This window comes from Orycteropus afer, unplaced genomic scaffold (genome assembly GCF_000298275.1).
Source record: "Orycteropus afer afer isolate SDZICR_OR568_19922 unplaced genomic scaffold, OryAfe1.0 scaffold00009, whole genome shotgun sequence".
Classification (NCBI taxonomy): Eukaryota; Metazoa; Chordata; class Mammalia; order Tubulidentata; family Orycteropodidae; genus Orycteropus; species Orycteropus afer.
Window position 1 is genome coordinate 6,070,537 of NW_006921596.1, and position 15,464 is coordinate 6,086,000.

General features: G+C 42.8%; 1 protein-coding gene across 1 annotated transcript; it reads left to right on the forward strand.

Moving 5' to 3' along the window:
* The first annotated feature begins 3,534 nt into the window (after positions 1 to 3,534).
* Positions 3,535 to 11,235, forward strand: ORC6 (origin recognition complex subunit 6). Its single transcript, XM_007946801.2, has 7 exons — positions 3,535 to 3,686; positions 5,308 to 5,437; positions 6,822 to 6,985; positions 7,211 to 7,300; positions 9,455 to 9,567; positions 10,040 to 10,108; positions 11,108 to 11,235. Exons 1-7 carry the CDS (start codon positions 3,622 to 3,624, stop codon positions 11,233 to 11,235), a joined length of 759 nt encoding a protein of 252 aa, XP_007944992.1. The 5' UTR covers positions 3,535 to 3,621.
* The last annotated feature ends 4,229 nt before the right edge of the window (positions 11,236 to 15,464 follow it).

Sequence of the window (15,464 nt, forward strand, 5' to 3'; positions counted from 1 at the left end):
GATGTGTAGGAACAGTTCAAACATGAACATGCTCTCATTAAAATGTAAGCCAGGCAGCCAATGTTTCCTCACTCACTCATCAAAGTGGTCTCCCATTCACAAATGACTAGGAATAACCTCTGTACTTGTCAGCTATATGAATCAAAGAAAAATGGAGACACTATATAATTAAGATAGATATTAACTCCAAGTGTCCATCAACAAAGAAGGCATAATGGCACAGTAGTTAATCATTCAGCTTCTAACCAAATGGTCAGTAGTTCAAACCCACCAACAGCACCGTGGAGAAAGATGAAGCAGTTTGCTTCCATAAAGATGACAGCCTTGGAAACCCTACAGGGCAGTTCTACTCTATCCTATAGAAACACTATGAGTTAGAAATAATTCAATGACAACAGGTTTGCTTCTGGTTTTGTCCATCGATAGATGGATTAAAAAATGTGATATATCCATACAATGGGATATTTATCAGTCGTAAGTTCTAATACGTGCTATGACATGGATGAACTTTGAAAACATTATGCTGAGTGACACAAGTCAAACACAAAAGCAAAAAAGACTGTATAATGCCACTTACATGATGTATCAAGAATGGGCAAATTTATAGAGATAAAAGCTTATTAGTGGTTACCAGTGGCTGGGAGAGGGGGAATGAGGACTTACTGTTTAAGGGATACTGAGTTTCTATTGCAGATGATGACAAACTTTAGGAAATGGATAGCTATGGGTGATGGCTGTACAACACAGTGAATACACTTAATGTCACTGAATTCCACGCTTAAAATAGTTAAAATAGCAAGCCTTTGTTATTTATATTTTATCACAATAGAAAATTTGTTAATAGATTGAAATTAACATTTGTGATTAAGCCCAGTTTAGTTTGAGACTCAGGCCAAACAGCCCTCCCAAGTCTAAGTAGTTATGAAGTGTAGAGAAAAGCAGAGCGTAAACCAATGACTCAAACAATATGCTTTCATTTCCTCTTCTAGAAAACCAGGAATAATAAGAATACTTACCTCATTGTGACGAGGAATAAATGAAAAGACACGGGTAAAGTTCAAAAAGCCTGTTTTTGTTATGTGCCGTTGAGTTGGACCAGACTCACAGCCACCCCTCCCTGGGTTTCCAAGGTGGTATCACTACTGAAGTAGATTGCCCAACCTTCCTTCCAAGGAGTGGCTGGTGGGTTTGAACCACCAGCCTTCTGGTTAGCAGTCAAGTGCTCTAGGCACTATGCTACCAGAACGATTTCTCCCCCCCTGACTCCAAGGCACTGAAAAAACAGTGCTAATAAAGCTATCCTCATACTGTATTACGGTAAGTTCCACAAGTATCTGTGTCTCTACCGCTTAGACAACTTAAGTTCCCTGAGATGTTTGTATCCAGTATCTACCACTACCCATGATACAGAAGGCACACAAAATGTCTGATGAATTGAATTCTAGAATTTTAGGTCTGGGAAGGGCCAAAGCAGCCAATCATTTGTGGTCAGATGCAAAAGTGAGACTGAGAAGACTGAATGACTTGCCCAAGTCACAGAAGCAGTGGCTGTGGCAAGACTGATTCCCGGGTTTCTTTTCCAATAAAATCCATGAAGATAGCACTGTGTCTGGCTTACAACGCCAAAGTGATTCATCAAGCACAGAACCGGGTGCACAGAAGAACCTCAGTCAAGTGCTGTCCATTACAAAACACTTATACATCAATCCATAACGTTGAAAGAGACAAATCCTAGTTAAAATTTTACAGCAGTCTGTTATCAACTCTCAATTGTAAAAATTCTGAAAAATAAGCAAAATCGTCACGCATGGCAATATATGAAAGTGTGTTGTTGCTGTTATGTGCTGTCAAGCTCGCGCGGACTCAGAGAGACCCCTCCTTGGGTTTCTGAGGCACTATCACTACGGAAGTAGATTGCCCAACCGTCCTTCCGAGGAGTGGCTGGTGGGTTTCAACCACCAGCATTCTGGTTAGCAGTCAAGTGCCTTAGGCACTACGCTACCAGAGCTCCTATATGAAAGTAGTGTATATTAAAATTTTATTTCTGCTTTTGGGCATTAATGCATTTAAAGTGAAGCCTGTTTCCAGGCTTCCAGAAGCCTTTCCACATAAAATGAATGAGATCGTTAAAACTGACAGTACATCAACATCTAAATACATTATTAATACAGACTATGTCAAACGCTAATAAAACGCAAGTGTCAACCTGACTTTGTGGGAACCAAACACAAGGGTTCACATTTTAAGGAAGTTCAAGTTTACTGGCCAACCAACAGCCCCACCATGATTTGCTGCCATCACGGAGAGGAGCAAAGGAGAACGATTTACTTCCAGCAGGTAAAATATCTGGGCTTCATCAAGGTGAAGACAAGAGAGCCAGAATGCCCAATGGACAAATGTTAAAAGAAACAGTCTCTCTTCCGACCGTCAGCATTAATGGAAAATAGCACGAGTCATTCCAGGAATTTCACGTAAGCGGGTCCCTAGAATTCGCTGACAAACACTGACAGCCGATGGGGGCTACGAAGCCAAGACAAGGTAGGGCCCTATTGCAGCTACTTCAGTGGGTATTTGTGCACAGGCAAAGGGCGTAGGGCGGGTCTAGCACAACCAAGCACAAAGGTGGGAATGCAAGCGAGGGAGCAACCTTAGGGCGGGTCCACCGCCACCTATAGCTCTCCGAACGCTTCCGATCCGGACTAACGCCCAGACCTCCGACGCGGTCTCCCAGTACGTAGGGGCGGTGGCCGATTTCTGTCAAAGGCGGCCGCAGGCCTTCATGGGACCCTAGAACCTGTAGGCTAAGACACCCACTCAGAGAGGTCGCCCCATCTTAGAGCAACGGCCGCGGCCAGGAGCCGCCGCCCACCCCGTCCCGAGCCTGAGGCCTTCGCCGGCCTGTCCCCTACTCCGCAGGCCACGCCGGGATGGCTTTTGCTTCAATCGTGCTGCAAGGCCCAAACTCCGCCCGCAGAGGTCCGGGGTGATGGGAGATAGCAAGGGCTGGGAGAAGAGTCGGCCCCGGGCCCGATGCCCTCCCAGCACTCACCATGGCGAAACCCCCGAGCCTGCAGCAAGCAGCACCCACCCGCGCGGAGCCTCCCGCGGTCAGGTGACGCTGCGGCCCCTCCAAGCCCCGCCCTCTCTGGCCCCGCCTACGAACCCAGCAAACGGCTCCTCCATTGGTCCGCTTTTAGGACCCCCCCAAGTCTCGCGTTTTTATTGGTGCTTGCACTGACGGACCAGGGCGTCAGCCAGTCTTTCTTCAGTGTGTGAGAAGGAGGCCGAGCCGTGGAGAAACCTGAGAGCAGCGGGGAAGCCCTCGGTTGCCAAGAAAAAAAAGAGACAGCAGGAGGGAAAGGCAGCGTTTGATGAGGCTTGTCAAGGAAGGACTGGAAAGAGGGGGAGCCGTCCACGTTTACTCTCTGCTTTGGGGAGGACCCTGATGATGCGCATGCGCAGAAACAAACCTAGGATTGGTTTGTGGGACGGTCTCGACTTTTTGTCCTAACTAATCCAAATGAGCCTGGGGCGGGGCCTGGCTCTCAGTGGCCCGCAGGGGTTCTGAGCGCGGCTTTTGTTGCGCTGGAGCTGCACCTGCCAGTTGTTCTCGTCGGCGCCATGGAGTCAGGGCTTATCAGGCGTTTCGCCATGCGCTTGGGCATCGCCGAGCCAGATGTGCTGAGGTGAGTCTGACTGCGCCCTCCCTAAACAGCACCCCTACCTGATCGGCCGGCCCTGAGCTATCAGGCGAGGCTCGCGTCCTTCCAGCGCGACTGGCTGCACGGGACTGGGAATGGGACGCTGGGGGGGATTTAGGGCCTAGTTCAAGAAGAACTTCCCGGCTGTGGATTTACATGAGCTCTGGTGGCGCAGTGCCTAAGACGTTTGACTGCTAACCAGAAGGCGATTCAAACCCACCAGCCACTCCACGGAAGGAAGACCGGGCAGGCTACTTCCGTAAAGATTTACCGCCTTGGAAACCCAAAGGGAGTGGCTGTGAGTCGGAATCCACTCGATGGCAGTGAGTTTGGTTTTGGTTTTCAAAAAGAACTTCCCGGCTGTGGACTTATAGGAGATGGCAAGAAAGTGGCGATTTTAGGTGTCTCTGGGAACATTTAGTTCTGCAGAATGCCTAGTGGTGGGAAAAAGAAAAGAGTAGGGGAGAACTTCTGGCCACCCCGCAAATACTGAGGGTCTCTTTACAGCGGTGAGCTAGAAGGATGCGGTGCCGACCCTGGAGGTCACTGTCTATGGTGGTAAGGTCTGTGTAGAAAATTAAACAAGGTGATGTGCCAGAACGGCTGGGCAGGGCGCGGCCTGGTAGCCGCTTTAGATGGAAATACCGAGGAAGGGCCTTGGAGGAGGAGCCATTTGTGCTGAGCCCCGATTGGGTAGGAGGTGTCAGCTTGGGCTGTGCGACCCACGCAGAGACAACAGCCCGTGCTGTTGTTGTTGTTGTTGTTATGTGCCGTCGAGTCGGCCCCGACTCATAGCGACCCCTCCTTGGGTTTCCGAGGCAGTATCACTACGGAAGTAGGATTGCCCAACCTTCCTTCCGAGGAGTGGCTGCTGGGTTTGAACCGCCAGCCTTCTGGTTAGCAGTCAAGTGCTTTAGCCACTATGCTACCAGAGCTGGGAAGGACCTTTACAGGCTCCAGGGGCACAAATAAAGCCCCTGTGGATAAAGCGTGGACTGAGGTGGGGGTCGCCGTAGCCAGGTGAAGAAGGGTTAAGGAAATAAAAGATTTGTAGCTAAGACCTCCTGGACTCCAGTTAGAACAGTGGTTCCCAAAGTGTGGTTCCTGGACCAGCAACCTCAGTCTCATCTTCACACTTGCTAGAAATAAAATTCTTGAGTTCACCCTAGACCTGCTGATCAGAAACTGGGGATGGGACCCAGCAATTCATTTTCAGGAACACTCCACACACATCCCAAAGCAATTCTCAGGCACACTGAAGTTTGAGAACCACTGATTTAGAGGAACAGAGAAAAGGAGTAGTCCTAGTTTAACCTGCCTGCCTCTCTGTTCATGCTTGTTCCAGTATTGGAAGGTAAAAAGAAGGGTTGTTTTTTAGAAGAATTGAAGGGCTTGCTTTTACCTGAAAGCACTCAATCACAGTGGTGTCAGGAATCAGATGGCAGTATCGTTTTATATAGAGCCCCCCCAAAGGTTGTAAGCTTCATTCCTAGCCCCAAATAAACGTGTGTAGTATGAAGTCCACAGGGCTGTAATAATTGTTTACTAAAGTGTTGGACAAACTCCTGAACTACAGTTTTAATGAATGTGTTGCCCTTATAACCAGGAAAGCAGAGGAATACTTGCGACTGTCCAAAGTGAAGTGTTTTGGCCTGTCTGCACATAGCACAGAAACCAGCAGTGCAGTCATGTGCCTGGATCTTGCAGCTTCCTGTATGAAGTGCCCCTTGGACAGGGTACGTAGGTCTTATTTGGTATCTCAATATCCAGTGCAACACTGAAGCTTAATCATATGTTTTCATTTCTGGTTGGAATCGACCCCCCTCATAACACACACACAGTCTCTCTTGTCTCACTTTACTAAATAGTCTCTCTAGCAAATAATCATACACGTTCAATGGTGGCATTAAAAACAAATGGCACATATTTTGTTACCTATGTTGTAGTGCCTAAGGCATTTGACTGCTAAACAGAAGGCTGGTTCAAACCCACCAGCCACTCCGTGGAAGGAAGACTGGGCAGCCTACTTCAGTAAAGATTTATCTCCTTGGAGAGGACAGCACTGAATGCGAACCCTCGTGGCTATTATATATCTGTATGACTCACCTGAGTAAGACCTCTTTATTTTTTCATATATGTTGTATATTTTGCAGTCATACTGATGTTAGGTCCATTGACAGCTTTTGCTGGCAGAGAATAAACATGTCATTAAGTGAAAACCAAAATTGGGTGGACTCCCTGGTACCATCAAACAGTCTGTCCTTACTTAACATTCCAGCCTTTCTCAAATCCTAAACTCAAGGTACACTGTTTACTTAACCTACCATGCACTTTAATGACTTTGTTGTTGTTATGTGCCATCGAGTCGGACCCAACTCATAGCGACCTTTCCTTGGGTTTCCAAGGTGGTATCACTACGGAAGTAGATTGCCCAACCTTCCTTCTGAGGAGTGGCTGGTGGGTTTGAACCGCCAGCCTTCTGGTTAGCAGTCAAGTGCCTTAGGCACTATCTACCAGAGCTCCCTAAAAAGAGATGGCCCTGTCTACCGTGGTGGGGAGCGGCTGGTGGGTTTGAACTGCCAGCCTTGCACTTGGCAGGCAACTGCCTTGGAATGCCTTCTGGAAAACTTATCATACATGACCCTACCTTGCTGCTACATCCTTCATAAAGCTTTCCTGGATTATCCCAGGCTGAATTGGCTTCCTTCAGTTGTTGATCCTCCTGTTTCCCTCTTGTCTCTTTTCCCCTCCTTTGCACACGCCCTCCTCATCCCACTCCCACTACTTTCCCCCCTTCCTTTGCCAGTGAATTCCATTGACACCTTTGTTGAAAAACAAGTGACCATATTTGTGTCTTTCATAGTTTAGCTATAGTAACACTATGTTGTATATTAAATTACTTGTTAATGACTGCTTTTCTATATTTTGTTCTTAAAAGTAATATTTTGCCTGACATAATTACTGATTTTTGACTAAATGAAACTAAACCTTAAGGTACTGTGATTTGTCACAGAATTAATGGTTTTGAAAAGTTGATACCACTTACTAAATAAATGTTTAAGAATACTTACATAGAGAACTTAAGGTTTTTGTGATTTGTGTGTGTTTTTCCTTTCAAAGGCTTATTTAATTCAACTTTCTGGTTTGAACAAGAAGATGTATCAGAGCTGCCTTAAATCTTTTGAGTGTTTACTGGGCCTGAAATCAAATATTGGAATGAGAGACCTCGCTGTACAGTTTAGCTGTACTGAAGCAGTGAACATGGCTTCAAAGATACTGCAAAGGTATGGGCATAAAGACCTTAATTGAAAATTTTACTGATGTATAAAGCAAAATGAGCCAGTGCCCTATTCTGGCAAATTTTCAATATTAAGAAAATAACTAATAGGTTAAAGTAACAGACACATAGCTCACATAATAAAAAAGCTTGTAAATTCTGATTTGCATTTCTCAATCCCGCTTGAAATAATTCTTCTAACAAATAATTCTCTAACACTGCTTTCTCTTAGCTATGAGTCCAGTCTTCCACAGACACAGCAAGTAGATCTTGACTTATCCAGGCCCCTTTTCACCAGTGCTGCGCTACTTTCAGCATGCAAGTAAGTATGCCTTTAATATTCAGAAAACTTTTTAATTTACAAAGGGTATTTCAATTTCAAAGAATACATAATTGAAGTTGATTACAATCAGAACATAATTTGCCTATAAATAATGTTAGGAATTGTGGCCAAGTGATGAGATTCCCAATTTATCTCACAATGTAGCTGACCACTTAGAACTTGGAAGTCCACTTGCCAAGTGGCAAATATTCATATGTAAGCTGGGTTTTCTGGCTCCAGGGTCTGCCTTTTATAAGTGGTGAAATCTGTTCATTAACACACTGGTCATTTATGATTTTCTAGTAATACTTCAAAAAAGAAAGTACCTACTGCAACTGTTCATCAAGTCACTTGTAAGACATTTCCATTATAAATTCTTAGATCTGAGTCTTCAAATGATGGGTTATCTATGTATATACTGAAATGATACACTGGGATTATTAATAATGATTGATATCTTTCTGCATAGCTTTCTTATTTTTGTCTTGCTGGAAAACTTACAAAACAAAATGTAATTGGCTCTTAAAGAATGAGTTTCTTTCTCACTACTCAGCCACTAATTGTGGTGTAGTTGGCTGTATTGGCCACATACTTAGTGTGATTAATTGGCATTCATGGAAAATGTTTCTTTGATGGTATGTGTGTATGGGGAGGGAATACAGCTGTTATTACAGAAAACAATGAGGACTGTTAGCAAATAACCCCACTTTGAAACCACATTCTACTGATCAAAGAAAGGTGTGAACAGATCTATGTTCCTGAGTGAGAAGTTTGCTTTGCATTTTTTATTAGCGCTTGTTCACAGGCGTTTTATTAAAACGCAAAACTCAATGCCATTGACTTGATTCCGACTCATAGTGATCCTCTTTGGGTTTCTAAGAACGTAAATCTTTATGGAAGTAGATTGCCCAGTCTCCCTTCCGTGGAGTGGCTGGTGGGTTTGTACCATCAACCTCCTGTTCAGCAGTTAGATGCCTTAGGCACTATGCCACCAGAGCTTTTATTAGGTTGGGGGTTTTTGGGGTCTGGATGTGGTGTAGTAAATTACCTGGTATGGCTTTTCTAGCCATAAGTCTATAAACTCCGTGGTGGAATTTGCCATGAGCAACTGAGTAGCTCCTGATTGTTAGTTATCCAGCTGGGGTGTTTCTGTTGAACCAGCAGGAAGCAATCTTCTGGGAAGTTTGCGCTCTCTCTCTCAGGTGTATAGAATTTTGATGCTGGGATTGGTTAGTTTGGTCACTCTGCCAGGCTCAAAAGGAGTCTTCCTAGAAGCAGAAGGAATCTCTCACTGCCAGCTGGGAGACGCAAGAGACACGTGCTGCTGAGAAAGAGACTGAGAGAGACTGTCAGCTGCGAGATAGCGGGCTAAGAGAGACTGAGTGCATTTCTGAATTAGAATTGTAGCTTGGTGCTTCCCTAATAGACCCCATAATCTGTGAGTTCTGTGTGGCCACTGCAGCGAATTATCAAACCCAGCAGAGAGGTGGTGGGTACTACAGGAGGAACGGTTGGTGTCAGGGTTGGTGAAAGGGCTGGAGGGAGGTGGCATGTCTGGCATCACAGTGATAGCCCTTGGGCTACTGATGGTGATTCTGTCTTCCTCTTGTGGGGTTAGAGGAGGTCAGAAAATGTGGCCTCCCTGTTCCTTTGGCAGTGGTGGAGCAGGGTATAACCATGTAGTAAAAACACAAGCATCATGGGACACTTAAAATGCTGTCCTTCATTCAGCCAATGACTGAGAGCTGGAACTTGACAAGACTGCCTTGTTTTTCCAGGTCTTGTGAGTTTTTTGCCTTTACCACTTTTCTTTTGTTCTCTCTTAGAAAATATTTGAGTTTTCCTTCTCTGACAAGTTTCTGCCTTACACAGTTTCCAGCACTTGCAGTTTTACTGTAATAACATCTGAGATTTACTAAGAAAGAGTTTTTAAAGATCTATACCAATTTTTTTATGTGCCGTTTTTGTTACAGAAAGACTCCATGTATATTTTAACTCTCTCATTCCAACAAACAAATACCTTTAAAGGAAAATGTACATGGTTATAACTAACATATGCTTGAAACAGGAAAATTAGACACTTGAAGCTCTTCATACAGCATAGGTAAAAAGAAAATAAGCTTAAGAAAAGTAATTTATTGAATTCTTTTGTAGGGTTCTAAAGCTAAATGTGGATAAAAATAAAATGATAGCCACATCTGGCGTAAAAAAAGCCATATTTGATCGACTGTGTAAACAATTAGAGAAGATTGTACAGCAGATTGACAGTGAGTATTTCATAGTTCAAGATTGTGTCATTCGAAAACAGTCCTGCTGATAAAAGTTAAATATTTTTAAACTTGCAAAATGGCCACTTTCTGAATTCTTCATTTAATATACACCTGATAAATTTTTAGTGAGAAAATTGTTCCTACTTTTCAGATAAAGTAGTTTAATAGCTTTAAAAAAAAACTTAGGAATCCATGCCTGGAAAGTCAATTTTCCATCAATATATTCTGATTTTAAACGCCAGCCTCCATATATAGAAGCTATAATAAAAGTGATTCTCAAGTCTGCAAAGAAAGTCAAAGAAGGAAAATGACAAGATCATTTGCCTTCTCCCTATCTTGATATATCAGTACTTGGTCAGTCAAAGTATCTAATTTTTGTGTGTGTGTGTGATCCAAACATGCCCAAATACTAAATTGAGAATAGGAGACAAATTAACCTTGATGACACTTTCTTCCCTCCTTCTTAAAGGAGAACCTAGAGATTTAGTGATGCCACCAAGGAAAAAAAAGAAGACAGCAGTTGAACCCAGAGCGAAAGGTAAGGCCTACTAACATCCTACTGATAGGGAATGAATACAGTAAACAGTCTTCCGCTACTCTAGCAGCCTGCCTGGCAAGTATCAGTTTTTAAATAAATCCTGACTGTTAGTCATTTGACAAGACTAGTTCTTTAAGCAATCATTAACAGAAGTAACAAAAGTATCATGTAAATAAGAATACATTTTAAAGCCAGACTGCCTAGGTTCAAATCATGCTTTACTTACCTCTATATGATTTTAAGAAAATCACTTAAATCTATTATCTTTCTGTGGGCTTCAGTTTTCTAATCTGTGAGATGTGATTAGGATTATTTAAAAAAAAAAAAAAAAAAAACCACCAAACCCACTGCTATTGTGTGGATTCTGACTCATAGCGACCCTGTAGGGCAGAATAGAACTGTTCCATACAATTTCCAAAGCTGTAAATCTTTATGGAAGCAGACTGCCTCATCATTCTGTGGAGTGGCTGGTGAGTTCAAACCATGGACCTTTTGGTGAGCAGCCTAACACCTTAACCACTGCACCATCAGAGCTCCTCCATAGGATTATGGTGAGGGTTAAATGAGATAATACTATTTAAAGCTCTTGGTTCATTGCCTTGCAAGCACAGAATAAGTGCTTGATAGATGTTAGCTATTAAAACATTTAGGAGCTCTGGTAGGGTAGTGCCTAAGGCACCTGACTGCTAACCAGCCACTCCTCGGAAGGAAGATGGGGCAATCTACTTCTGTAGTGATACTGCCTCGGAAACCCAAGGAGGGGTCGCTGTGAGTTGGGTCTGACTTGACGGCACATAACAACAACAATATTAAAACATTTTGGAGTATTTGAGGTATAACAGAGAGAAAAATATTATGTGGTAGTTGTTATTTCACATTTCGTTATTTCAGTGTTTTACTCTCTATCACCATCATTAGACATTTTAGACAAGTTTACTTTTTTATTACATTTGTAAGCATAAAAATTGTTAAATCACTTTAGAAAATGTTCTCTTACAGAAAAAGAGAAGGTAGTAGAGATTCCACATAAACAACAGAAAGATGAAGATCTGGCACAGGATTATGAAGAGTGGAAAAGGAAAATTTTGGAAAATGCTGCCCAAGCACAAAAGGCTACAACAGAGTGATGTCAGCATCCAGACTGGCACATCCTACAAACCAGCCGTCCGTCTGCCACCTCCAGGCAGATTGGAGGGCTTGAAATTGTGTTTGAACTTTTAGTCCTTTTATAACAAGGCTGCAGAGACTTAATAGCAAAGAAGCCAGCACTGGGGCTGTTCAGGGCACCATACTGGCCCCTGACATCAACCACAGTACTAGATTTGCCTTACCGCAGGCCTGTGTTCTCCTACAAAATGAAATTGGATTTGGTTTATTTTGAGTAAAAGACAGTTTTCTCTCCTTTCCAGAGTATGAAATTCAAGCTGTCTTAGAGATTTTACTTAAGTTTTTTAAGAGTTTCTTGGTTTGACCAAATCAGTATCTGGTTACAGCCTAAGTTAACTGATGTTATTTTTATATGCATTTCAATTGCATTTGTTATCACTTCGGGAAAATCTTTGTCACGCCAAAAACTATGTTGACTCTAGCAAGAAAAAAGCCCAGTTGTACACTGAACAGCACAGCTCACCAGAGTACAGTCTGTCAAATCAGACTTCTGGGTTTAAAATCTGCTCAGCTACTTCATACCTGTGAAACCTTGAGTGAGTTGATTAACTTTTTTATGTCTCATCTATAAATTAGGAATAAAAATAGTTTGTACCTCATGGAATCATTTGGTGTAAAGCACCACGGTACCTGGTGTACAGTACCTGGTGTAAGTATTCAGTAAATATTAGAATATTATGTAGAGATCTCACATAATGGATGATTACACATGAGCACCATATGACAAAGTCAATGAATATACCAAGGTTTATTTTTCTTGATATCCACATATTTACAAACTGAAAACATAATTACTAATGATTTTAGAACTGTGGGAAAGGGCATTTGTAGATGGTAAGAAGTTGTTTTGGGTTCTGAGGCATGGTATCTAAAACTCAGAGTATATGATCCAATTAAATATTTCCATGAAGAATGCAATACACTGAGTGCATCTGAATTTTTAAAATCTATTCAGAATGGTATTGATAATAAAAACCAAACTCACTGCCATCAAGTCAATTCCGATTCATAGTGACCACCCCCCCCCCCATTGGCTTTTTGAGGTGGGTGAATCTTTATGGAAGTATATTATTCCATCTTCCTTTGCAGGGCAGCTGGTGGATTTGAACTGCCAACCTTCTGGTTAGCAGTCAAATGCTTTAGGCACTGCACCACCAGAGCTCCTTGGTATCAGTAATAGTTGTTGCTCACTGAAGAAGAATGTAGAATCTGCAAAATACCACATAACATGGATGAACTTGAAGGACATTATGCTGAGTGAAGTAAGTCAATCACAGAAGGACAAATACTGTATTCATGATTATAAAAAGTCAAGGAAAGGTTTACATACGGAAGGAAACTTTCTTTGTTGGTTATCGGGTCAGAGGGGAAAGGGAGGAAACACTGCAAAAATGGAAAGAAAAAAAAAAAGGACTCAAAACAGATGAATGGATAAACAAAATGGTATATACACACAGTGGATACTACTCGGCCATAAAGAGGAATGGAGTCCAGATGCCACAGAAGGGTTGTTGCCTTTTACCTGCTATAAGGAACTCTGGGCTTAGTGCCTAAGGCATTTGACTACTAACTAGAAGATTGATGGTTCAAACCCACCAACCGCTCCATGGAAGGAAGATGAGGCAATCTACTTCAATAAAGATTTACCACCTTGGAAATCCAATGGAGGTTGCTGTGAGTTGTAATTGACTTGATGGCAGTGGGTTTGGTTTGGTTATGGTTTTACCTGCTATAAGTAAGGCATACCTAATGCCTGCAGCGTATTTATCTAAATCTTTACAAGAGTGATTTCTGGTTTTGCCTCTGTCCTTATTAATTCTAGATACTTAGGCTGAGGCTAAAGAAATAATCAAGTGATCCCAGTGTAGCTTTAATGTCCAGCACGCCCTGTGGTAGAACATGAGCTTTAAAACACAAATTTGGATTAAAATTCAGGCTCTGCCACTTCTACCCTAAGAAAATCTCAAAATCTTAATGAGCTTCAGTTTCCTCATTTATAAAATGGAAATGTCTACACTGTGAGGATTAAAGGTGATATTTGTAAAGTGCATGGCACTTGGAAGATACCCACTAAATGGTAGCTTTCACCATTACTTGGATACAAAATGGATAAGTGATTCTTTTTTTCACTTAAGGTGTGTAATTTTTTTTTTTACTTTTTATTGTGATTTCGGTGAAAGTTTACAAAGTAAATTGGTTTCCATTCAGTTCACACAGACTTTATTTCATTACATGGATTGTAATCCCCACAATGTAACAGCACTCTTCCCAGTTCTTCCCCTGTGGGAAAAATTTCCCTTTGTCCTTTCCCATCCATTCCTACCTTCTGAGCTTTATCTCTGGGCAAATGTCTTAATGTTTTATAGTTGATTGTTTTAAGAAGTACGCACCTCCCTGGTGTTATTAAACCTCATGTTTTAGGTGCTGTGAAGTCTGTTTCAACTCATAGCAACCCTTTGTACAACAGGACGAAACACTGCTTGGCCCTGTGCAGTCCTCACAATCGTTGCCATGTTTGAGTCCATCATCCCAGTCACGGTATCAGTACATCTCATGTAGGGTCTTCCCCTTTTTCACTGGCCTACTTCACCCAGCATGATATCTGTGGTGCAGTAATTACTTGATATTGCTCTTCTAGCCATGGTCTTTGCAACTCCCACCAGATGAGTAGGTGGAACTACACAAATGTAAGATGCTTATGGCCCACAAAGGCGATTAGGTAGTTTGTTAGTAATGTAAATGAGGCACATGGTGCCCTTGTGGGGGTTGTGTTGTTAGATGCCATCAAGTTGGCTCCAACTCATAGCAACCCTATATACAGCAGGGGTTGGGACCATGGAAATAGGGTATATGACATTCTGCTAAGCTTAAAATGAGCCCTGGAGACAGAAAGGAACAGTAGTGGTGTGGTTAAGGTGTTTGGCTGTTAACCAAAAGGTCAGTGGTTTGAACCCACTAGCCACTCAGCAGAAGGAAAATGAGGCAGTCTGCTTCCGTAAAGATTTACAGCCTTGGAAACCCAATGGGGGTTGCTGTGAGCTGAATTCAGATTGACAGCAGTGAGGGGGTTTTTATTTTTTTTCTTTCTGAGAGGCAGAAAGGGGGTTCTCACTGCCATCAAGAGAGAAGAGCCAGAGGTGGAGTGGAACGCATGCTTGGACCTGAGATCCCTGCACTGGGCCTCCTCGGCAGAGGGACTGCAGAAAGACGACAGCAGAAGAACCGAGAGACCAGCACGAGACTGAACGGGAGGCTTACTGGCCCATGGAGTGAAACTGAGTGCCTTTGGATAGGCTTGCTGGTGGACTGAGGTGCACCTATCAACAGAGCTAAAAAAGTTTTGTAACATTTGCACAACCAGGGCTGAGGCCAGGCGGAGAGGCCAAGGGCCCAAGAGGGGTGTGCCTGAGGGCATGGCAGAGGGGAGGCTGTCCTGATTAAAGAATTGTATCCTGAGCATTCCTGAACCTTTATTGTTGCCTGTAACTTCCTTAATAAACCATTGCAAAGAATTATCAAACCCAGCAGAGTAGTAGCTCCATGGGAGAGATGAATGGTGGCAGAATTGGTAAAAAGGTTGGAGGGTGGTGGCATATCTGACTTCCGACTTACAGGAATCAGCTTTGGGCTGATGCTATTCACCCTTCTGTCTCCCCCTTGTGAAGTAAGAGGAGGTCAGAAGACGTCACCCCATGCTCTTTTTGCAATATCATACTCCAGGGTCTGATCCCTTTTGACAATATGACCAAAGTATGAGAGACGCGCTCTGGCCATTCTCACTTCTAACAAGAATTCTGGCTGTACTTCCTTCAAGACAAATATTCATTCTTCTAACAGTCCAGGTTATATTCAATATTCTTTGTCAACACTACAATTCAAAGGCATCAATTCTGCCATCTTCCTTATTCATTGTCCAGCTCTCAGATGCTTATGAGGCTATTGAAAATACTAAGGCTTGGATCAGACACACCTTAGTCTTCAAAGTGACATCTTTGCTCTTTAACACTTTAAAGAGGTCTTTTGCAGCAGATTTGCCCAATAAAATATGTCATTTGATTTCGTGACTGTTGCCTCCGTAGGTATCGATTGTGGATCCAAGTAAAATGAAATCCTTGACTTCAATCTTTTCTCCATTTATCATGATGTTGGTTATTGGTCCAGTTGTGAGGATTTTTGTTTTCTCTATGTT

Excerpts from the sequence above, each read along its gene's own strand:
- ORC6 (XM_007946801.2), top strand. The coding sequence starts at position 3,622 with ATGGAGTCAGGGCTTATCAGGCGTTTCGCCATGCGCTTGGGCATCGCC. Across the intron at positions 5,438-6,821 it reads TGAAGTGCCCCTTGGACAGG|GCTTATTTAATTCAACTTTC; the intron begins GTACGTAGGTCT and ends TTCCTTTCAAAG. Across the intron at positions 6,986-7,210 it reads GCTTCAAAGATACTGCAAAG|CTATGAGTCCAGTCTTCCAC; the intron begins GTATGGGCATAA and ends GCTTTCTCTTAG.